This window comes from Panulirus ornatus, chromosome 47, assembly GCF_036320965.1.
Source record: "Panulirus ornatus isolate Po-2019 chromosome 47, ASM3632096v1, whole genome shotgun sequence".
In the NCBI taxonomy this organism is placed as follows: Eukaryota; Metazoa; Arthropoda; class Malacostraca; order Decapoda; family Palinuridae; genus Panulirus; species Panulirus ornatus.
The window spans coordinates 2,576,410-2,600,284 of NC_092270.1; the positions used below are offsets into that span (position 1 = coordinate 2,576,410).

Below are 23,875 nucleotides of genomic sequence, written 5' to 3' on the forward strand. Positions count from 1 at the left end.
GGTGAGAAAGAGAGTATATTCATGTTTATGAGTACCACTGATGAGATTTTGCCATGATGACAGGACTAGCACAAAGTGCTCAATGAACATTTTGCTTGACGAATACGAATATTATTCTCAGATATTACCAGCATTACATGATTATCAATTATGGGTTTATCTGGGACTGATTTCAACCACATGCATGTTTTCTTTTAAACATTTCTGTAATTGTTCCATACATGTTCCCTACTTCTCCTATCTATCTATCTGTCTATCAATATTTCTGATGCCTGTTCCCAACTGGAACTCTCTCAAGGAGGACCAAATCTATATCACATATTTACTTCTATTTCTTGCATTCTTATTGTAAACCACTTTTTAATTCTTCCAGATACATCTTCAGTAAGCAGCATATGATTTTATAGGGGATTTACTCTGTACTTGGGAAAAATATGTGCAACCTATGGTGTTAAGATGTGAATGAAGATAATGGATGGCAAACAAATACATTCATAGCTGTAAAGAAGATGAAGCGTAAATTACTCTCAATAACAAGGATAAAATTCTGCTTAGTATATGTGTACCTTACTCTTTTTCATGAATTTAGAATTTATATTCATCTAAGGACAAGCTTTAGAATAGTGTAACTAAATATTCTAACATATTTGTAGTTACCTGCAGAGGTGAGTCCTCATCTCAGGATTCAGCTGACCGAGCCTTTCGTCCTGTGATGGAACCAAACACAGATCGCAAAGTTGCTGAAATGCTTCGAGGAGTACCAGCCCCTCGTCCACGACTTACACCTGGGTGCGCATCCAAACACTTCTGGTATCTCAACTGTTTGACAAAGTTAACATGAATAATTCAGAATGTGAAGCACACAATGCCTTACGATGCTAACGCTGATTAAACCATCTAGTTAAAGAAATCTCTACAAAGTAAAATTAACATTGTACAACCATAAAGATCTGAATTGTTTGGGAAGAAATTTGGCTGTTTTTTTGGTATAGAAGTATGGTTTTCCATAAAATACCAAGGCATGAGACAAATCTTATTTGGGAAATAAAGATAATTTGTAAAAAGATGTTTTGATTAGCAGAGAAGATAGTAAAATAATTTTTTTCTTTATATTGCTATGTTATCCCAAATGGAAGGAGAATGAAGAATTTTTGAGAGTAATGTGCCAAGTTATTATATGTACACAGATAAAATCACCATCTACATCAGGGTCTTGATTTTAATATGTATCTTGAGTCATCCATCGTGTGGAGTCCTAAATGCTTATTTCATCCTAAAAACTAAAGAAAGGTTATGCAAATGGTCTCTCTAACTTAAACCAATATCTGAAAGAATTAGTAAGGGTGAGAGATGTTTTAAGAAAATTCAGAGAAGCATTTTTGTTGTGAGGAAATACAGGGCAAAAGAGTATTGGAAGGAGGTAAACAGTTTGAGGAAAACAAGGGAACAAGGAACCTCACAATGCTAAAGCTTTGCTACAAGTGACTTTTCACTTGTGTAACCTCATGTAGGTGGAGTCTGATAACACCTTTTTTTATGGCAGAATGCATTCACAGTGCCCAGATAATGTTCTCTTTTTACACATATTCCTCAATGCTCCCAAAACTTTTGACACCTCATTCACCCTATGACTCACCACTTCCATGGTTCTATTTGCAGCCATATTCAATCCCTGGTATGTAAAGCACCACACTTCCTCCAAGTTTTCTCCATTCAAACTCACACCCAAACAAACCTGTTTCTCTTCTCATCACAACTTTCTCCAATCATACACTCTCCCAAACCTAAAGACCAGCTTCTAGAGTTTCTCCCTCCAATCTGCCACCAGTACCCTACCAGTACCATGTCATCAACAAACAACTGACTCACTTCCCAGGCCTCCCACCACAGAGACTTCATACCTGCTTCTCTCTCCCTGACCCTTGCATTTATCTTTCTCATCACCCCACCCATAATGACATCACACACCCCTGCTGGATATCTACTTTCACCTAGAACAACTCACCCTCCCCTCCTCCTGCTTGTATACAGGCTTCAATTTCTCAAGAAAGACTTAAAACCCTCCTCTCCTCCTGCTTGCATACAGGCTTCAATTTCTAAATAAAGACTTAAAACCGTATCACGTGATTTCTCCAGATCCATAAATGCCATATACAAGTCCTTCTGTTTCTCTATGTAATTCTCAAACACATTTAAAAAAAAAAAAATGCCTGAACCACACATCCCTTACCCATCCTGAAGTCACACTTTTCCTTCCTAAAGTATAAAAATACAGTGAAAGAAATGCATCGGCAATCTTTAGAAGTAGATGCCACTAAAGCATAACAAGGGATCTTGGTATTTGTTACAAAACTTAGAAACTAAAGACAAAAAGAACCCTGAGGACCAATAAAATTTCTATGGCCAGTGACTAAAGTTAAATCATGCCAAACAGGGCAATAAATTTGTAATTCTACCACATATGCATAATGTATCTAATTGGCATTGCAGGGCAATCAAATCTGAAAAAATTACAACAGTATCTTTACAAGGTTAAAGCATTTTCACATAGTGGTTGATTATTTAGCTATCTGAAGAGCCTTCAATCAGAAGGTTATCATATATATCCAGCAAGTACTGATGGAAGTTAGAGCTTAATTATGGAAAACATTATTAAATCCAGCCAGGAAGAGATGTACTCCTGATTTATGGGCAAAAAGCAGCATGAGGAAATTCTGGTTATCAAGGAAAAGCACTTTCAACAAATATGGTCCCATAGGTACTGGTTTATATAAATATTTATTACAAACTGACATTGGCACATACCATAAAAGTAAAAGGTATAAGGCGATAACCACCTTTGAAGGGTCACAAGCACTTTATAATGCTGATCCTCTTATTGCTTAAAGCACAAGCTACCTTAACGCCCAAGCCGAAAAAAAAAAGGTAAATAATCTACATCTACACATCAACAACGTGTGGCTCCCAATCTGCCTATGTGTATAAGGGAAAACTTATGATCTTATCACCCAGCAAGATTATATCTGTGCAGATAATCAAGCTTAACTAAGGCTAAACTATGATGTTGTAACTATCAGTCACAAGGGCAGCACAAGAAATTTAATTGCACTCCCACCTCCATTCTCAAATTATCCTCTTACTGCTTAAAACACTAGCTATCTTAATGCCCAAGCCGAAAAAAAAGGTAAACAATCTACATCTACACATCAACAATGTGTGGCTCCCGATCTGCCAATGTGTATAAAGGAAAACTTATAATCTTATCACCCAGCAAGATTACATCTGTGGAGATAATCAACCTTAACTAAGGCTAAATTATGATGTTGTAACTGTCAGTCACTAGGCCAGCACAAGAAATTTAATTGCACTTCCACCTCCATTCTCAAATTAACAAGAATGGCCAAGCTGTTGTTAACTCTAAATGCTAATGAACATAAGAAAATATTTTTCATATAGGAGAAGAATCAAGAGGTAGGCATTCAAACTGCTTCACCAGTGGCCTGATATCATTTATGCTCACCAAGTGTCTTTTTAGAATGTAAACAAACCAAAACAACTTCCACTTCACTGGCCTAAACTAGATGAACTGCTATCTAGTGTATGCCATTGTTAAATGTATTTTTTCTATATATTTCCGGAAAACCATCACAACTGGAACTTGTTGTGGATTTAAGACCGTGATCAATTTCTAGCTTTAACACAATTTCCAATGCAACTTTTATGTTTAGCATGTGTGATTAGTTGTATTCAAATAAAGACCAACATGATCAATCTCTAGCTTTAACACAATTTCCAATGCAATTTTTATGTTTAGCACATGTGATCAATTGTATTCAAATAAAGAAGGTGAAGTTGAAAGGCAAACAATTGCAAATATCATTACATTGCAGACAAGACTAACCTTACAAGCTGCTTCAATTGTCTTGCAGAGGGCTCCAGTGGATGGTTCACAATGAAAAACATGTGCAATAAACTGGTCTTGAGCTGTGTGCATAATGAAGGCACAGTGCTTCACATCATGACCAATGCCCAAAAATGAAAGAAAACGGACTCTGCACTCTGCTATTTGTTTGCCATCATCCTGTTGAGACAAAATATAATATAAGCATGAACATTTTCATGCTCCTACCATTCACAAGGGTTCTAGAGTTCAATGTTGAATAACTTTAATCATTCCTCAATACATTTGACAAATCCTCTAAAAGCATTTATACTGTTGAATACACTGTAGACTTCAAAGAAGATAAATAAGAAAAAATATAGTGATTTAAGAAACATGCAATTATATGTATCTATATTCTATTCTATTTATCATACTTGATTGCCATCTCAAGCATCAGCAAGGTTGTGCCAGGAAACGGATGAAGAATGGCCCATCCACTCATATACACATACATATACATAAATGCCCATACAAGCACATATACATACATATATGTACACATACACAGACATACTTACTTGCCTTCATCCATTCCTGGTGCTACCTCCCCACAGGAAACAGCGACACTATCCCATGCTTCAGCAAGGCAGTACCAGGAAAACAGACAAAAAAAGCCACATTTGTTCACACTCGGTCACTAGCTGTCATGTATAAGGCACCGATACCACAGCTCCCTATCTACAGCCAGGCCCCACAGACCTTTCCATGGTTTACCCCAGATATTTCACATGCCCTGGTTCAATCCATTAACAGCAAGCTGTCATTTCATGTGTGGCGGGGTGGCGAGGGGAATGAATAAAGGCAGCAAGTATAAATAATGCACATGTGTATATATGTATATGTCTGTGTATGTATATATATGTATACGTTGAAAAGTATAGGTATGTATATGTGCATGTATGGATGTGTATGTGGGTGGGCTGGGCCGTTCTTCTGTCTGTTTCCTTGTGCTACCTTGCTAACGCGGGAGACAGCGACAAAGTATAATTAAAATATAAAAATGATATATATATATATATACATATATATATATATATATATATATATATATATATATATATATATATATATATATATATATATATTCCCTGGGGATGGGCCATTCATCTGTTTCCCGGCGCCACCTCACTGACGCGGGAAACAGCGATTAATTTTGTGTATGTGTGTGTGTGTGTGTGTGTATATATTATATATATATATCTATTTTTATTTATTATACTTTGTCGCTGTCTCCCGCGTTTGCGAGGCAGCGCAAGGAAACAGACGAAAGAAATGGCCCAACCCCCCCCATACACATGTATATACATACGTCCACACACGCAAATATACATACCTACACAGCTTTCCATGGTTTACCCCAGACGCCCCACATGCCCCGATTCAATCCACTGACAGCACGTCAACCCCGGTACACCACATCGCTCCAATTCACTCTATTCCCCGCCCTCCCCTCACCCTCCTGCATGTTCAGGCCCCGATCACACAAAACCTCCCTCACTCACTTTCTAAAATGGGAAACAGATATATATATATATATATCTTTTTTTTCTTTTCTTTTAAACTATTCGCCATTTCCCGCATTAGCGAGGTAGCATTAAGAACAGAGGACTGGGCCTTTGAGGGAATACCCTCACCTGGCCCAATTCTCTGTTCCTTCTTTTGGAAAATTAAAAAAAAAAAAAAAAACGAGAGGGGAGGATTTCCAGCCCCCAGCTCCCTCCCCTTTTAGTCGCCTTCTACGACACGCAGGGAATACGTGGGAAGTATTCTTAATCCCCTATCCCCAGGGATAATATATATATATATATATATATATATATATATATATATATATATATATATATATATATATATATATATATATATATATCATCCCTGGGGATAGGGGATTAAGAATACTTCCCACGTATTCCCTGCGTGTCGTAGAAGGCGACTAAAAGGGGAGGGAGCTGGGGGCTGGAAATCCTCCCCTCTCATTTTTTTTTTTTTTTAATTTTCCAAAAGAAGGAACAGAGGGGGGCCAGGTGAGGATATTCCCTCAAAGGCCCAGTCCTCTGTTCTTAACGCTACCTCGCCAACGTGGGAAATGGCAAATAGTTTAAAAGAAAAAAAGATATATATATATATATATATATATATATATATATATATATATATATATATATATATATATATATATATATATATGGCGACTGGAAGGAGGAGGTTGTTATTTCATGTGTGGCGGGGTGGCAACGGGAATGAATAAGGGCAGACAGTGTGAATATGGTACATGTGTATATATGTATATGTCTGTGTGTGTATATATGCTACCCTCTTTTCACCCTCCTGCATGTTCAGGCCCCGATCACACAAAATCTTTTTCACTCCATCTTTCCACCTCCAATTTGGTCTCCCACTTCTCCTCATTCCCTCCACCTCCGACACATATATCCTCTTGGTCAATCTTTCCTCTCTCATTCTCTCCATGTGCCCAAACCATTTCAAAACACCCTCTTCTGCTCTCTCAACCACGCTCTTTTTATTTCCACACATCTCTCTTACCCTTACATTACTTACTCGATCAAACCACCTCACACCACACATTGTCCTCAAACATCTCATTTCCAGCACATCCACCCTCCTGCGCACAACTCTATCCATAGCCCACGCCTCGCAACCATACAACATTGTTGGAACCACTATTCCTTCAAACATACCCATATATATAACTTATAACTTACTGTGTTTGTGATGGTCACTGTAGAAGGTGCAACTGCCACAGATACATTTTTCCAAGGCCTAGGGTTAGCCTCAACCACTCTGTCAATGGCAGTGTTAAGCACATCCATCCCTGAGGGTCTGTCCACCTGTAGGAGACCCACATACTGCACACGCATAACTTTCTTTGGCTCCTCCATGGGTGTTGGGAATGACTGGGCTGGTAAATGAAAAAAATTTTAATTCTTTAGAGACAGAAACATATTTGAGAAATTTCTTAAAAACATATGAACTTATTATAAAGAGGCTATAAACTCAAAAATTCTTTGACCAATCTTTTGTACTACTAACGTGGAATGATCTGAGAGTGTCGATGGAGACGGCGGTGTTCAGTAGGTAGGTTGGTAGGTCGAGTAAGTCTTCCAGTATTGCCTCCTCCTGGTGAATCTATAGGAACAGATTATAATTGTTATATGATGTGTTTCCCCAACTTAACACAATGAGGCTTTAATAACTTAGCTAAACAAATTTTTTTCTTTATATATAATAAGAATTTCCTGTATCATTGAGGATCACACCGAGAAAATGCCTTGGAAAATCTTTAAACAAGTTAGAAGTCAACTGGTAGGTCTATTAGAATATCCAGTATCCTTATGATAAGAACAGTGAAGTCAACTGGTAGGTCTACTAGAATATCCAGTATCCTTATGATAAGAACATTCCGACTATGACTTGTACAGCACACTGATGAACAATGATATTCTCTAAGAAAACCATGTCTTACATAAACATGGCTGAGAAAATAACATACTAACTTGTGTCAAGAGGTTTGTTCATATTCTGCTGAAGGGAACGTTCGATCATAATCTTCTTGCAAATGTCCCGCAACGTGTTAGCAATGGTTCGTGCAGGAGTGTCACAACGAAAAACATGACACATGTGCTTCCTCGATACTCGATCCCGGGCTACATATGCAAAATCCCTGTAAGAATAATAAAGAAGATAAGATCTTTTTCGCTTTCTCTCCAACAGTACTTTTTGTAGGAACTACTATGAATGATATATTCAGTAATACTGCATCTACTGTAATCACTTTTAAGAATCAGTAAATCCCAAACAGATGATCTCTCAATGTTTACATTTTCTGCTTCAATATTCATTGGACTACAAGCATCATGTAAAACAAACAATACATACCAAGTCAGCAGAAGCAAATTACATAAAATGATGATAACTATAGAGCAATAATGCTAGTACAGTGCAGCAGCCATAGCATCATAAAAAAATTTTAATGTTGAGATTTTTGGGGGGCCTATATTGAGTGATTTAAAAGTACAACAGCTCTCCAGTTTTGTCCTGACATTGTTTTTTAGCTGTAATTTATATAGCAGACCCACACAATCACAGTAAAATGGCCTCTAACCAGTGTAAATGAATGACTGCCAGTACCTGATTATCCATAATAAATAAAGTAAAGATATTTCCATTCACCCAACACTAGATTGCAGCACACCTCTACTTCAGGTAACTTTTAACAGTATGTGGAATCATTTGTTCAAAACAAGCCAATAAACAGGGTGAACTGAATGACAGTATATCCCAGCACAAAACCTTCTGAGCATTTTTGGCAAGCCAAGTGTAAAAAACTTTAAATGGTAAATAGGGCCTCTGCTGGGACAGCAGCCACTCATTCACCTTGATATGAAGAGGACCTCAGCTGTATGAAGGCTCATTAATTGAGGCCCTTTCATTTCCCTCGACAATCTGACACAACTAATCAAACACCTAACACAAATTCCTGATCATCATGATCACTCCTCTGATACACCCAATCCTACCTGAACCCTCCCACTACAGACACAATTTCTGTCCACTTAGGGTTTTCTGATCACAATATTACTTCTATCAAAAATCTGGGCACATTCACAACCTACTCCCACTTAAAATGTCAATTTTAGCATTTGATGAGGATTCAGTGGTCTTCCTAGTGCAGCTTTTAAACAGACTGTTCTTGGAGTTAGTATCTCTTTGGCAACTTATATGCCTCCAACAATGATGACAATATAGTATTAGGCAAAGAAGCGGAAAGGATTGGATGTGACTGGTTTGGTCTCTCTCTCTCTCTCTCTCTCTCTCTCTCTCTCTCTCTCTCTCCTAAAAAATAAATGAAGAAGGCTGTGCATCGGTTAGTGAGGTCATTTAACAGTTGGATGACTAAAGGTGAGGTGCCTGGGAACTGGCAAAATGCCTGTATAGTATAAGTGTACAAAGGCAAGGGCAACAAAATGAGTGTTTGAAGTACAGACGTATGAATTTGTTGAGTTTAGCAAGTAAAGTTTAGAGAAGAATTGAACTGAGAAGGTGGTGGCATGCACAGAGCATTTGATTAGAGAGGAGCAATGTGCCTTCAGTAGAGGCAGAGGGTGTAGGGAGCAGGTGTTTGCTTTGAATAATTTGGCATTTATGAACCTTGAAACCATATGATATGGCTAGAGAGGCCTTGTGGAAGGTGCTGTAAATATATAGGGTACATAGATGACTAGTAGATGTAGTCAGATTTTATTGAAAGCATAAGATATGTACATAAGCAAGGAAGGTATGAGTTGAGTGGTTTCCAGTGAAGGACAATCAGCATTATTGGTATGTGATGTCACTATGGCTGCTTAATATGTTCACAAACTGGGTAAAGAGGGATGCAAATGTGAGGGTCTAGAAGCAAGGGGCAGGTTCACAGTAAGCTGGAGGGAGGGGGGTGAGGGAGGTGACTTAGTCACCAGAAGCTGATGACAGAGTCTGGGACTTTGTGTTTAAAGAGAAAATTGATAAATTGAACTTATGTAAGTAAGATGCACAAGGGGATGGGGAATACAGATGATCTGAGTGTAAGTTTATATGAGGACAATCTAGAGGAAGAGGACTGCTTTAGCTACATCAGAGTGGACACAGCAATGAATAGAATAATGGGGCTAAAAAAGTCACAGGTTGGAATAAAAGGATAACATCCTAGGTGCATTAAGGGCCACGTAGAAGGAGAGATAATTTTCTATGAAGGCAAATATGGGTACGATTGAAGGCATAGGAGTCCCAACAGTGTTGTACTGATGCAAATATTGGGCCTTGAACAAAAAAGAGGGTGGATGTGTTGGGAATAAATTGACCAAGGATAATATGTGGCATGAGGCAAGATGACTGCCTGGAATGATAGTTTAAAAAAGAAGTGAGGTAGTGAGTACAGTCTGACTGAAATGTCTAACCAGGGTGTGCTGAAACAGTTCATGCATGGAGAGGATAAGCAAAGAAAAACAATAATATGATTTATTTGTCAGATACGGAGGAAGTTAAGGGAAAAGGGAGGCCAAGAAGGATATGGAAATACAAAGCAAAGGAGGCCTTAGAGTATCAAGGCCTGAGCGTTTAGAACAAATGGGAGACATAAAAAAAGAATGAACTGGATCAATGTGGTATATGGCAGTGGTGATGTGCTGTCAGTGGATTGAACCACAGCATATGAAGTCATCAAAGAGCTATTCTGCTAGGCTTGCTTGTGGAAGGTAGTCTTAGATTTTCATGCTTTTGTGCACAGAGAATTAGGGGGGCATCTTGTTCAAAAGTCAGTCATACACCATAAAACAAAACCCACTGTACTTTATAGAATTCCAAATTCATGGAAACACTGACAATGCTCATGGAATTATTCAATAAAAGATGACTGAAGTGGAAATCTGAAATATACAATTATTGAATGCCTGAAAGACTAACCATACTTAAAAGAAAACTGAAGTAATACTGAATTGGATCTAATTCCTCATATTGTTACCTCATTTCTCAGCTTTAACCATAGTTCAATCTATCAATCTATCTATATCTTGATGTGTGTTGCTTTTGGGAACTCCAAGGCAAAAGTTTCCATAACTAGTGAACTCCACTGCCGCTTTTTAGTCTTTAGTGCCTCACCCTTAACAGGCCACTGGCAGTGAGCAACTATTCTGCAGTGTTTTCAGAGGCTCCTACCTAATGTTCCCACCAACTACTATCACCTAATGTGTCTACTTAATGTTTCTGCTACTACTCCTACTTAATGCTCTAAGCTAATGTTCTTATCTGTTACTTCTACCAAATGATTTTATCTAATGCTCCTGTATAATATTCCTATCTACTACTTCTCTGCATAGTTCCTGGCAGTATAATACAAAACTAATACAAGTACCTAATGGCTATGGTCTAATTATACTTCTCTGCATAGTTCTTAGCAGTATAATACAAAACTAATACACGTACCTAATGGCTATGGTCTAATCATGTCATTGTTTGAATCTTTTTCAACCTGATATATGATTAATGCCAAGTTGAAATTCATAAATATTTCCTTAGCAACTAAATATCATATTAAGGAAAATTATTTCTGCAGACCTACAATTCAATACTGTATTGCTATACAAAGTAAAAGTAGTTGTGTTCATCAATTTACAGTTTAATAATACTGTTATTTTCACTTGCAACAGTTTCAAGTTCAACCTTCATGTGTAATGAATTCCTATGATTATTCTTTTTAAAAGAAGCAAGTGCAAAGTTCTATAAACTAAGTTAATGTATATATCTGATACTGCCAATCCGAGAGTACTAGATATCTTACCGTGCTCCGACCTCTTTACCTCATTTGAGGAGTGACTCATTCATTTGAAATCTTAGAAATAGTTAATTCATTCCAAAATTCTAAGCTACGGACCATGTGAATGCTTATCAGAAAGTTCTATTCAAATAGTGATCAAACCTGCTTCCAAATCTTTGCATGAGCTTGATTAAAAGGTACATATATTATCAGAAAAAGCAACTCCATTGAAAAGAAATGACCTAATAATAAAGAATAAGTCACCTACTTTCACTCAATAAAAGCAAGATAAAATCAAGCATGTTCTTTAGTACCTTATACCAAAGATGCTAAATTCTATGTTTAAGTGGTAAGAACCACACCTATTCCTAATCTAAATGGGAATAAACATATGGAGATGTGCTGCCATCATATGAAATTTTAGGTGAAAAAAATTCTTTCTCAAAGTATGTGAAGGGTTTAGTATCAGCAATCAGTCATCAGCTGTTGACTGGATGTTACTCATAGTTTTCGACATACAGTATACAGTACAGATGCTCCCTGACTTATGATGGTTTGACTTATGATTTTCAAACTTTACGATGGTGTGATATTCAACATTTTATTATGAAATAGGCTTTGTGTTACATGATTTAGTTCAACTTCAGGCTAATGTAAGTGTTCTGGGAATGTTTAAGGTAGGCTGGGCTAAATTATGATGTTCGGTGGGTTAAAAGTACAGTATCAAATGTACACATTAAATGTATTTTCGACTTAAGATGGGTTATCAGAATGTAACCCCACTGAAGTCTAGGAGCATCTGTACTTCAATACTTCAAAAACTAAGTTTGGACATTATGAGAGAGCTACTATACCTTCATCTTGAATATTAGTGTAGGGAATAACATTCACAGAGATGTACTACAAGACTATCATTGTTTTGGCTTTTAAATTTCTATATAATATATCACTTGGTAAGACAACCTTAAACCTATGTTACTGTCATTCAATGCAGTTCAGTGCCAAATCATTCTGTGCAAGAAAAATGGGAAATGAAACAAATAAAATCAGTCAATATGTTACAAGAACAAATGCAGTATGCATGTATGTATTTGAGTTTGCTGCTGTCTACTATTTGTGTATACAAGGAAAGAATTTTACAGCAGTGTCAACTTCTTAATCAAACATATACACAAACTTTGAATGCAAAAGAGAGGTTGGGTACATTGAAAATGTTACGTCTGAGGATCATGTATGGTGTACGGTCAATTAATAATATAAAGAATAAAACTATAAGATAGGTATGTTAGTAAGTATGGTCTGACAGAAGGCTGCCAAGAGTGTGCTGAAATAGTTCAGAAATATGCATAGAACATGGGAAGAAAAGCTAACAGGATCTTCATCTGAACTTAATGAAGTACGGGGAATATGGAGACCCAAGGAGAAGGAAGGAAGGAGTGAAAGAAGCTGTGGGGCATCAAGGCTGAAACACTTAGGTGGGTGATTTAGCTTCTTCATCGGCCTCCCATACAAAATGGTGACAAGTGTTTTCAGACAGTCCAGATAAAAGCAACCCATCCAGCCTTCCCTTTTGTCTGGGAGAGATATCACTTTCCCATAGAAATCTAAATGATTTTTTACAGATGACCTTTCCCTAAAACTATATATATGTGTGTGTGTGTGTGTGTGTGTGTGTGTGTGATTACTAATTGTGTTTTATGGGGAGAGAATTTTACACATCTGTCTCTTAACCTTGCATATATGTACTATGAAAATGTTCATCTGAGTTGGGTGCAGACAGACTGCCTTGCCCATGATTCAAACCAATGCAATTATGACCATGGGATGGCCTGTTTGACTCATGGTCAGTAACAGTACACTACAAAGGCCCTTGTAAAATAAACAAATATATAAAGAATAGGTTATTGAATTCAACTGTGTGTTTGCGTGTGTGTGTGTGTGTGTGTGTGTGTGTGTGTGTGTGTGTGTGTGTGTGTGTGTGTGTGTGTGTGTGTGTGTGTGTGTGTCCAAAATTTCAATACTTTAGAATCTACATAAACAATATACAATAAATATTCAATGAAGAGCTTTTATCAAGGCTCATGGGAGCAAAAATCATGCAAGGATAAACCATGCTTGGTCAAGGGTGCTTAAAACCATTACCTCTCCCTGTGAGATATGTGGGCCACGCAGCAGTCAAAAGGAAGAAAAAAGATAATATGAGTCATGAGGGTTTCATGACTAGACAAAATATCTAAACATCAACTATATCAGGAGAAAACAAAAGTTTCCTCTAAACCTAGGAATTATATGTCAACAGTGTTGTATTTGTGGAAATTCTTTAAATTTACAATAAGAAACTCTCCCTGATAACAATTATTCTCTACTATTCCTTTTATGTATACTTTAAACATTCAATTCAAATAATAAAAGGCAAGGAGAAAACATTTAATATCATAAGTATACTGTGATAAACACTTCAAAAGGCTGGTCTCAATCTGGAGACTTGCCCCATCAAAATACAAATGTTACCAATGGTTCATTGTATGGTGTCAAATACAGATTCCAGTGCCCACCTAAATTTAACTTGTAAGTGCATATATAATGTGAAATACAGTAATGCAATCATTTACAAATCTAATGTGATCTGTGACCATGTTATCAATATACAATCCCCTGAGCACTAACAATTTCAATATCTAAGTCGTTTATAATGCACTTTTGTCATTTAATCAATATCAAGTAATAAACAATCATTGTAGAGGTATTTACATAAGCAAAATATTGCAGATTCATTTCTATAACAAGCTGATGGCAACTCCTTTATCAAGCATATCTTCAAATACTAATGAAGATACATTACATGTAATCTTAAAATAAGGTCCATTCATTACAATGATCTTTAATATGTACAGAAGCTCCTACCTTCCATTGTCACGTCCGACACCCCAAACTCGGATAGTGTGGATGGGCTGTGTGTTGAGCACTGTCAAGTTCTCAGGATCAACTAGTTTTAGGGAACCTTCATCTAAGTCCATGAACAAATCCTTTCCCTGATTAAAGAAAAAATCAAAACAATTCAACTTTTACCCAAAATAATAATTAAAACATTACAAAAAAGAAACAGATAAAACAGTCAAAGCTAATAAAATACTTCAGGCAAACAAAAAGATATAACAAAGATCCACAAAATGGAACATTTAAAAATCGGGACCTCATGTCTCTAGAGGTAATTTCTGCTTAAAGCACACTTGAGAATATGTGTGGAGAGGGAAAAACAGCTATGGCATATCTTTATGGACTATATATCTTCACTACTGCTCTATAAGATCCAAAAATTTCTTTTTGACTCTGCCTGCTAAAAAGTCACTTCAGCAAGGCTGTATAATTGGAGTACAATCTCGCTGAAGAACTTCTCACTCCGAGGGAGTTCATCCTTTCCTTGCTACTGATTGTAGCACAGCCTTAAAGCTGCAGGAACCCCTATTCTACATTATCTATCTCATTCTTGTATCTCTCATGATGATGTGATCATTACATGAAAGTGCACTTGGAAACTTACTGTATTTCATTTTCTTCATGGTATATGCTGGAGAAGAGGGGTCATTGGAGTTATATAATAAAGATGATAATAAAATCTTCCCTTCACCATGGTTGACTCACATGGTTAACAAATTTCAAACTCCCCATGCCTGAAGCAAGACACCATATGAGATGTCACAAATCTGATTATCTTCCACAGTAAGGTAGACTAAAGTCTGACTGTTTGGTCTCTGAGTGCACTTTTATGATGAACTGACTTTAAAATTCATTTTCGTTATGACAAACAGAATTGACATAACAGAAAAGAATATGGCAGACACATTTATGGAAAAAAGACTAACTTTGCATACAAAGGAAAAAAGAAATTACAACAGCAACAGATATCAAAAACTAAGAGATTAGTGTTGCAAAAGTTAGAAGGCATACAGATAATTCAAAGAGAATATCCTGCAAATTGTCATTGTGACTTAGGTGCAAATAATGCAAGTCATGGACTTGTAGCAAAATATCTATCATTTATTCCTAAATGCACCTACAGCACTGCTTTCAGCCACTTTAACTGACAAATCATTCTCTATGTCAACAATTCTGCTGAAGAAAAAGTACTTCACCTCATTTAAATGAAGGAATACAATTGCCTGGGAGTTTGCATCTAATTCTACAAGTGAAATCAGATGAATCAAGTGTAGCTTGCTAAATAATCATAAATACTTGTACTTGATCACCTCTTTTCTTGACTGAATAGATTCAGATTGTTTTACTGTGTTTCGAAGGATCTGACATTCAGCTTGGGAATCACTCTCTCCATTCTTTCTATGTCTTTCTTGAAAGGGTGACCAAAACTGAATACAATATTCAAGGTATGGACAAACTAATCAATTGTAAAGACTAAGGATGATTTCCTTAGACTTAAATTTGAAGGCTTCACTTATGAATCCAAATATTCTATCTGCTCTTTTTACTGCTTCTGTGCACAGCTTACTCATCTATCTTTTGCTTGTTCTTTATATTTGCTACTGCTATGTAAAACTCTGCACTTATTGATATTAAATTAATGCTCCACCAATGAACCCAGTCCATCACTTTATCTATGTCACTTTGAAGCTGTAAATGTTCAAGTTCATTTGTACATTTATGTTCCAGCTTTGTATCATCAAAAAATTTTGATGTCTTGCAATGCATCCCTTTACTAATATCGTTAATATACATGAAAAAGAGAACCAGTCTCAATGATCCTTGTGGCACACTACTTGTATGATTAACCACTCTGAGGCTTGACCATTAATCACAACTGTTTATGGCCAGTCCATAACTACAACCTCATCAATACCATTTTTGCTAGTAAGGTTTGATGTGGAACCTATCACATGCTTTCTGAAGATCCAGACAGATGACAGCAAGTGCTTTACTTTCATCATACGTGTTGATTATATCATAAAATAAATCAAGCAGATTTGTTAGATATGAGTGATTTCACTGAAAACCATGCTGAGAATCGTTTATTAAGAAGTGGTTCTTTACATGGTTTAGAATTCTATCTTGAATGATGGTTTCCATAAATTTTCCAACTACAAACATTAAATGATTGATAATTTCTAGGCAGTGACTTATGACCTTTTTTGAACATCAGTGTTACATTACCAAACTTCCAATCACCTAGAACTTTTCCTGTAGCATGTGATTTACTGTAAAGAGCAGTTAAGGGCTTAACTATCTCCTTTTTCACCTCTTTTATTGTCCTTAGATAAAACTCATCAGGGCCTGCTGTTTTGTTCATTCCATTTCGTTTATTTCTAATAATGTCTTCAGTTTTTATTTCAGTTTGATGCAGAGTGTTCTCTCTTATCAATAAAACTGGATTTGGGACACAAAGTGTGGCCTGTGGGAGAGTTAGGTGGGGAATGTCAGATCACATGAGTTATTACTGTATGATTTGATGAAACTCCATTCAAGTTTCTCTTTTGTCAGAGGTGAATGGTAAAATGAGGATTAATGTAGAGAAGTTGAATGAATAAAATGGTTAAAATTAATTTCTAATTTATATATAAAACAGAGATAATTCAATATACCGGTGCAAAAGAGATAAAAACTTACATCTCCCCAACATCCAACTACATCTAAAACATCTCGCCTCCCAACAGATAGGTCAACTATACATCGGTTGACAGCTTTGGAAGACCGTTCTGGAGTTAAGTCTTCTTCAGCAATTTCTACCCAACCAAGAGATCGGACAGCAAATCGGATAGGACGCCCACCACTTCCCTCCGTTATGTCACTGCGAGCCGGGTAACTGCGTCGTCTTTTGGAAAAGAAGGCATATTATACACCATTGTTTAAAATCTTTATATAATGCTTTCATCATACAATAAAATAAAGGAATTTCACTGAAAGCAATAACACACACACACACACACACACACACACACAAACACACACACACACTATTCATTTGATGGGATACCTTTTGAAATAAACAGAAATCAGTGGTACGGTATTTACACTTAATGAATACAGTGTTATGCAGTGATCTATAATGTTCTGTGACTCTGATTCTCTGAATGCTATCAGAATGACACTATGACTCCTTTTCTTCAAAATGAATAAAACTGTAAATCAGTTTGTAATCTCATAATAAAAGCAGACAACATATGAACTCTCTCAACCTGACAATCCACTTAAATATCACAATAAAGGCACAGAATCTCTAGTTTGATTTCCACTAGAGTAAGCAGTGTTTAGATTATAAACATCAACCTTCACACTATGGTTTTCCAATTTTAAAGTCAATATACATTATATAACATCTAGAGAGCTTGGGAAGTGAGTTGTTGTTCGCTGATGATACAGCGCTGGTGGCTGATTCATGTGAGAAACTACAGAAGCTGGTGACTGAGTCTGGTAAAGTGTGTGAAAGAAGAAAGTTAAGAGTAAATGTGAATAAGAGCAAGGTTATTAGGTACAGTAGGGTTGAGGGTCAAGTCAACTGGGAGGTAAGTTTGAATGGAGAAAAACTGGAGGAAGTAAAGTGTTTTAGATATCTGGGAGTGGATCTGGCAGCGGATGGAACCATGGAAGCAAGAAGTAGATCATAGGGTGGAGGAGGGGGCGAAAATTCTGGGAGCCTTGAAAAATGTGTGGAAGTCGAGAACATTATCTCGGAAAGCAAAAATGGGTATGTTTGAAGGAATAGTGGTTCCAACAATGTTGTATGGTTGCGAGGCGTGGGCTATGGATAGAGTTGTGCGCAGGAGGATGGATGTGCTGGAAATGAGATGTTTGAGGACAATGTGTGGTGTGAGGTGGTTTGATCGAGTAAGTAACGTAAGGGTAAGAGAGATGTGTGGAAATAAAAAGGGCGTGGTTGAGAGAGCAGAAGAGGGTGTTTTGAAATGGTTTGGGCACATGGAGAGAATGAGTGAGGAAAGATTGACCAAGAGGATATATGTGTCGGAGGTGGAGGGAACGAGGAGAAGTGGGAGACCAAATTGGAGGTGGAAAGATGGAGTGAAAAAGATTTTGTGGGATCGGGGCCTGAACATGCAGGAGGGTGAAAGGAGGGCAAGGAATAGAGTGAATTGGATCGATGTGGTATACCGGGGTTGACGTGCTGTCAGTGGATTGAATCAGGGCATGTGAAGCGTCTGGGGTAAACCATGGAAAGCTGTGTAGGTATGTATATTTGCGTGTGTGGACGTATGTATATACATGTGTATGGGGGTGGGTTGGGCCATTTCTTTCGTCTGTCTCCTTGCGCTACCTCGCAAATGCGGGAGACAGCGGCAAAAAAAAAAAGAAAAAAAAAACCATCTAGAAAACATTCATTGTTCTTAGACAAAATTCCTCTTTCTGTACTTCTAATCTACGTAATGGGAACTAAGATAGACTTTAGTGATTACATACATGATGAAATGCTAAGAGTTGGAGACTTGTTAGAAAACAACAAAAATAACTGAAAAAACCTGGAGCACACCCATCTTAAATTCAAGTCTTAGAAATTCAAGCATCATTTTGGTGAGTCTTAAATGTGCGGAAATTTGGATTTTGTATGTTTTTGGATCATAGATATTTGAACTGGAGATGATCTACCTGTACTGCGTGTTACTTATAAAACAGAGTTATTTGCATGTCACACATGAGAGAGTTGTCAAAAATAGTGGAATGAAATACACAAATTAATAAAGACAATCTAATGTTGATTCTGCAGAGCTCAATAAGGCCATCTATTATCTACAATTACCTTTAGCATGGAACTTACTTTAATAAGCAAAAGATTTCTTGCTCCAGCATTCATTTTGATCATCATACCTGTTCATAATAACACAAACAACTGGATTATAACTGAATGCAATAATGGCTTTCATAAAACTTACTTATAGGCATTATCCACAGCAGCAGTCCTTGGACGAGATTCTGAAAGTTCTGACAGTGCAGAAGATGTATTACTTCGAGTAACAGTCCCTGCCACACTACCACTTGTCTGAAAAAGTAAGGTTTAAAAGCAAACATATCAAGAGCAATTCTTATAAATTTCTACTGCTTTGTCATCAGTAATATTTTCCATCATGCACAAAAACATCAAATACAAATCTCAACATATTTCATTAAATGATATTTCAACTCTGAAAATAAAACAGCTACTACATTATATTCATGTACTCACTTGTATTTATACATTCATTCATCCATTATACATCTGTGGATTATATGTATATCAACACTACCTCAGCACAATAATTTTTCTGATTTACATACAAATTTTATACTGCAAGCCACATTTATGTAATTGCTTTATTCACCTGGTCTGTATCTTTGTTCCTTCTCTCAGCCCTCAGTGGTGCTGCAGTAACAGTATCAGTGGGTTCAGGTGGGGTACGAGTGATAGTGCCACTCTTGATATGCCAATAATAGGGACCGTCGTTATCTGCCAAGAGGTGAAGAAACACTAATTTTTTCTTCAAGTCAAAACAATAAAAAATTCATACTTATTTTGTGGAGCATTGATCATTCATGCAATAAAACAATAGGAGAAAGCTAAATAACAAACCCTCGTGTTTCTCCCATCCAGGTGGAAGGGTATCTTCTATAGGTGGGTCAGTTTTCTCATCTTTGTGATTATCTTGTGTGGGCTGATGTGTTGGTGTGGAGTGTTGGGACCCAGTCTGTTTTGGGGGTCGTTTCACTGGGAGAGCATACAAGTCCTGAAATTAAAGAAAATCTAAATATAACTTTTTCATAATTAAACAACTATAGAGATACTCTATAGAATCTGTTCCTGAAGTCAAAGTATTCTTTCTACCTTTTGGGGGCTGGGGTCAGGGCCTTTCAAACTGAAAAGATTAGTATAGTTTCCATGAAACTGTGTAAATAAAAGTATAGATTGAGGTTCAGGCTAATTTATTTCATTAATCTGTAAAGACAGATCTATCTTTTGACAAAGTATATCTTCATTTAATGAACAACCTTTCTATGAGATTTTCAAAATAATTACTGAAAATGGTTTTATTCTTGTTTTACATTTTTCAGTGTGAATTTACAGTAGTAGGTAGCTGGTAGGGAGCCACAGACTACCTGTCTGGGTATTGGGAGGGTCAGTGACAGTTGTGTAGTGAAACAACACTTCAGTGGTTCTCAAGTTGCACTCCTTCGACCCAGATAGCTATCTTTTCTTTCTGCTTCACCCACACATGGACTGCTGGCATTCTGTCCACAAACATACAATCTCTTCCTGTCACACATAACACTTGACAACATTTAACTAAACAACTCATTCTTCCTAACTCTTAGATTTTTCTGCAGAGTGCTATGCACTCGACCTGCCTTTTGGCAGAGTAGTAAAAGCAATAGATAGTAGTAGTAGGTAGGAACATTAGACAGGAGCATTAGGTAGTAGCAGTAGGAAGGAACATTACCTGTGAGCATTAGGTAGAAGTAGTAGGTTGAAACATTAGGGAGACCTTAAGTAACAGTAGTGGCAAGAGCCTCTAAAAACACTGTGCTAAAGTTGCCTTCTGCCAGTGGCTTGTTAAGGGTGAAGCACTGAAGGCCATGAAGTGGCACTAGAGTTCCCAAAGGGAACAGGAATCAGAGATATAGATAAATACATAGAATTTAGGGTTTGGGACTGGAAGTGAGATATCAATTTGCAGAGGGAATGGGGCTGAATTTCAGCCCAAAAAGCAGCAAAAAAGAGGACTAGAAGGCAATATTTACATCTTAACCTGTGCTTTCTAAACATTATACAACCAATGCAAAACCTAAATAAAGCTAAAATCTAATCTGCTCGATAAATCTGATTACAAAAAATTAATGTGATCATTAACAAAGCTTAAATGAGCATGGTGTATTTACATGTAATTACCTATTAGTACAGTATGAGGAGAGAGCTTTACACTTGCCCATCTCTTGTACTTTTTCTCCCATCAAGAAGACTTGTACCTTTTGATGTCTTTCCCAATAACTATGACCTGGCACATTTTAAAAGACAGGTTCTTTACTTCTTCCAAAATTTGTAAATACTTTCCTTTGTCTTTTTTTTTCCCTTTCATAATTCTCTCTCTATTTCAATTAAGGCCCAGTCTTGACGTGGACTTTTGTCTATGACTGGGGCCTTCAACATATAAGAAAAAAGTTTCTAGCGATCACAGTCTCCTTCCTTACACTATTCCAACCATCCACTAACTTCACACTAAACTAGTATATTTTTACATATTTCTTAACTATCTCCTACCTAATCTTCTCCTCATGACCTCTGGTAACTCCATTATTACATCTCATGAACAAGGTGGCCACACTGACCAGGAAGGTATATTACCTAGGTATCAAGAGAGTTTGTTATGGCTATGTAGTGACCCAGTACTTCAGTGGTTCTCAAGCTGCATTCCTCTGACCCAGGTAGCTGTCTTTTTTTTCTGCCTCAACCACATGTAGACTGCTGGCATTCTGTCTACAAACATACAATCTCTGCTTGTTCACATAACACATCACAAAACTCAACTCAAACAGCTCGTTCTTCCTACCAAAAGTTTTTCTTGCAATGAACACCATGAACTAGCTCTACCTTTTGGCAAAATGTCAGGAGCAACAAATAGAAGTAATGGGTAGGAACATTAGGCAGAAGCATTGGGTAGAAACATCAGGCAGAAGAAGTAGGTAGGAGCTTAAGGAGGGAGCCTCAGGTAGAAGTAGGAGGTTGAAACATTAGACAGAACATTGCACTTCAGCCCTCTTAATTCTGGTATCATCTTGGTTGCTCTTCCCTGGACTTTCTCAATCACAGCTTTGTGCTCCTTTAGATGTGGTGACCAGACCTGAGAGGCATAATCCAAATGGTTTGTGATTAGTGTATCAGACACTTCCTTATCAATATACAGTACTAAATGCAATTTCAATATTTGCAAACAGACAGTTTACTTCTTTCACAATTCTCCCGATGTGAAGTTCTAGCGACAGATTAGGTATATTTACAATCCCTGGACCTCTTCACACACCAATTCTTGTAGCTTATTTCCCACTAAGTAGTATTCATACTGGGACCTTCTCTCACTGTGGCCTTTCCTCAATGCCTTGTGATTACTTGGGCTGAATCTCATCAGTTTATCAAGCTTTGGAGTTTGTCCAGGTCCCCTGTGTCTGGCAGGTCATACACATACTCGAATAATAAGAGCGGGCTCAAGACTGATCCCGGTGGCACTCTTGTATACTCAGCCCACTCTGAGAACGTGTCTCTTACCAGTATCCTTTCTTCTCTTCCACATATTATATAATCTTCAAGCCAGTGCAGGAATTTACCTAACATTCCTGCATGTAGCTCTGGCTTTTAATCAACCTCTGATGAGGTACAATGATAAAGGTTTTCTCCTGACAGTCTTAGGATACTCAGTCTACTCATACATTCCTTCAGTCTCACAATAAGCTCATCTTTCTTCGAAAGTCTATCTATTTTGTGATACAGGACCTCTTTTATCTGAAACCATGCAGTCTCCTCATTAAAAGAAAACTATCCTTTGTACAAAGGTAGTCATATATTTGTTTTCTGATTATCTTTTCTTGTGTTCACAAACCACACTTATCAATGAAACAAGCCTGTAGTTCAACGTGATTTCTTGTTCACCTATGTGTAAAGGCTCATATTTAAGGTACAATGCTAATACTTAACATAAATTTGATTACATATGAACACAGGCTTATGTACATATACAGATACTTAGGAAGTGCTCCTGCTGTAGCTGTTCATGAGCTGTATCAATGTGTGTATGGCATTGTTCATATAGGCTTACATGTGCCTACATGTGTGAATGTTTGTATCACTAAGAGTTACTGGACTTAGCCTGCTTGAGGTTACGCTGTGGCTGAAAAATCCCCTTTGGCGAGGATGATTCACTGGGATTACAGTTTGGTCAAAGAGTTTCTCTCTCTCCTTGCAGAAAATTGGTCTTGGTATATTCATAAATAATGATAAATATTCAAATACGAATATGCATGTGCATGCAAATGTTTACAGGTATGTATATGCATACATATCCTAAATCCTGAACCAGTTCAATCAGTCCTATAGTGTGTACCATCAACTGCTGGTGTTCCCTGTATCGTGCATTTTATTACCAATGCAGAGCATGGTCCAAAGAAATCATTTATATTTGACATCAACTGGTTGTTGCATCTGGTGTTACCTTCATTAATGATGCAATTGTGTGGAAACATACACACAAAGGATAATGCTTAAGCAGATGCCTACTCATGTATTGCGACCTGTCTATGGTACAGAACATGTGTTGCACCGACAATCATTTATCTTTCTATAATTACCTCAGGACCAATTTCTATAAAAGAATCCTGATGTTACCTAAGACTTCTTTCTGAAGGCTCCTGTGGCCAAAGGCTGTGCTATTTCCAGCAGAAGGGAAATGTTGACTCCTTTGGAGTGAGAAGCTCTTTGCCAAGATGATACTCCCAATAATGCAGCCTCAAAATAGGTAGCTTTTCATTTGTATTGTAACCTCTTGTAGGTGGAATCCAGTAACTCCAGTCACACCCATACATGGTATCATTCATGTAAAGTGCTCAACTGTGACAGTGTCTATGTGTAACTCTACCTGTGTATG

General features: G+C 37.2%; 1 protein-coding gene across 2 annotated transcripts in view; it reads right to left on the bottom strand.

Moving 5' to 3' along the window:
- The window catches only part of LOC139763437 (uncharacterized), a 304,757-nt gene that overhangs the window by 4,277 nt on the left and 276,605 nt on the right, over positions 1–23,875 (bottom strand). For both annotated transcript variants that reach the window (XM_071689476.1, XM_071689475.1), the window contains 11 exons: positions 23,867–23,875; positions 19,819–19,972; positions 19,571–19,695; positions 19,145–19,251; positions 16,869–17,073; positions 14,157–14,284; positions 7,459–7,625; positions 6,995–7,090; positions 6,667–6,863; positions 3,902–4,081; positions 658–819 (listed from right to left, as the gene is read on the bottom strand). The exon at positions 23,867–23,875 is cut by the window's right edge and continues 148 nt beyond it. In XM_071689476.1, coding sequence (XP_071545577.1) covers positions 679–819; positions 3,902–4,081; positions 6,667–6,863; positions 6,995–7,090; positions 7,459–7,625; positions 14,157–14,284; positions 16,869–17,073; positions 19,145–19,251; positions 19,571–19,695; positions 19,819–19,972; positions 23,867–23,875 — 1,509 coding nt within the window. In that variant the 3' untranslated portion in view covers positions 658–678. The remainder of the gene's footprint in view (positions 1–657; positions 820–3,901; positions 4,082–6,666; positions 6,864–6,994; positions 7,091–7,458; positions 7,626–14,156; positions 14,285–16,868; positions 17,074–19,144; positions 19,252–19,570; positions 19,696–19,818; positions 19,973–23,866) is intronic.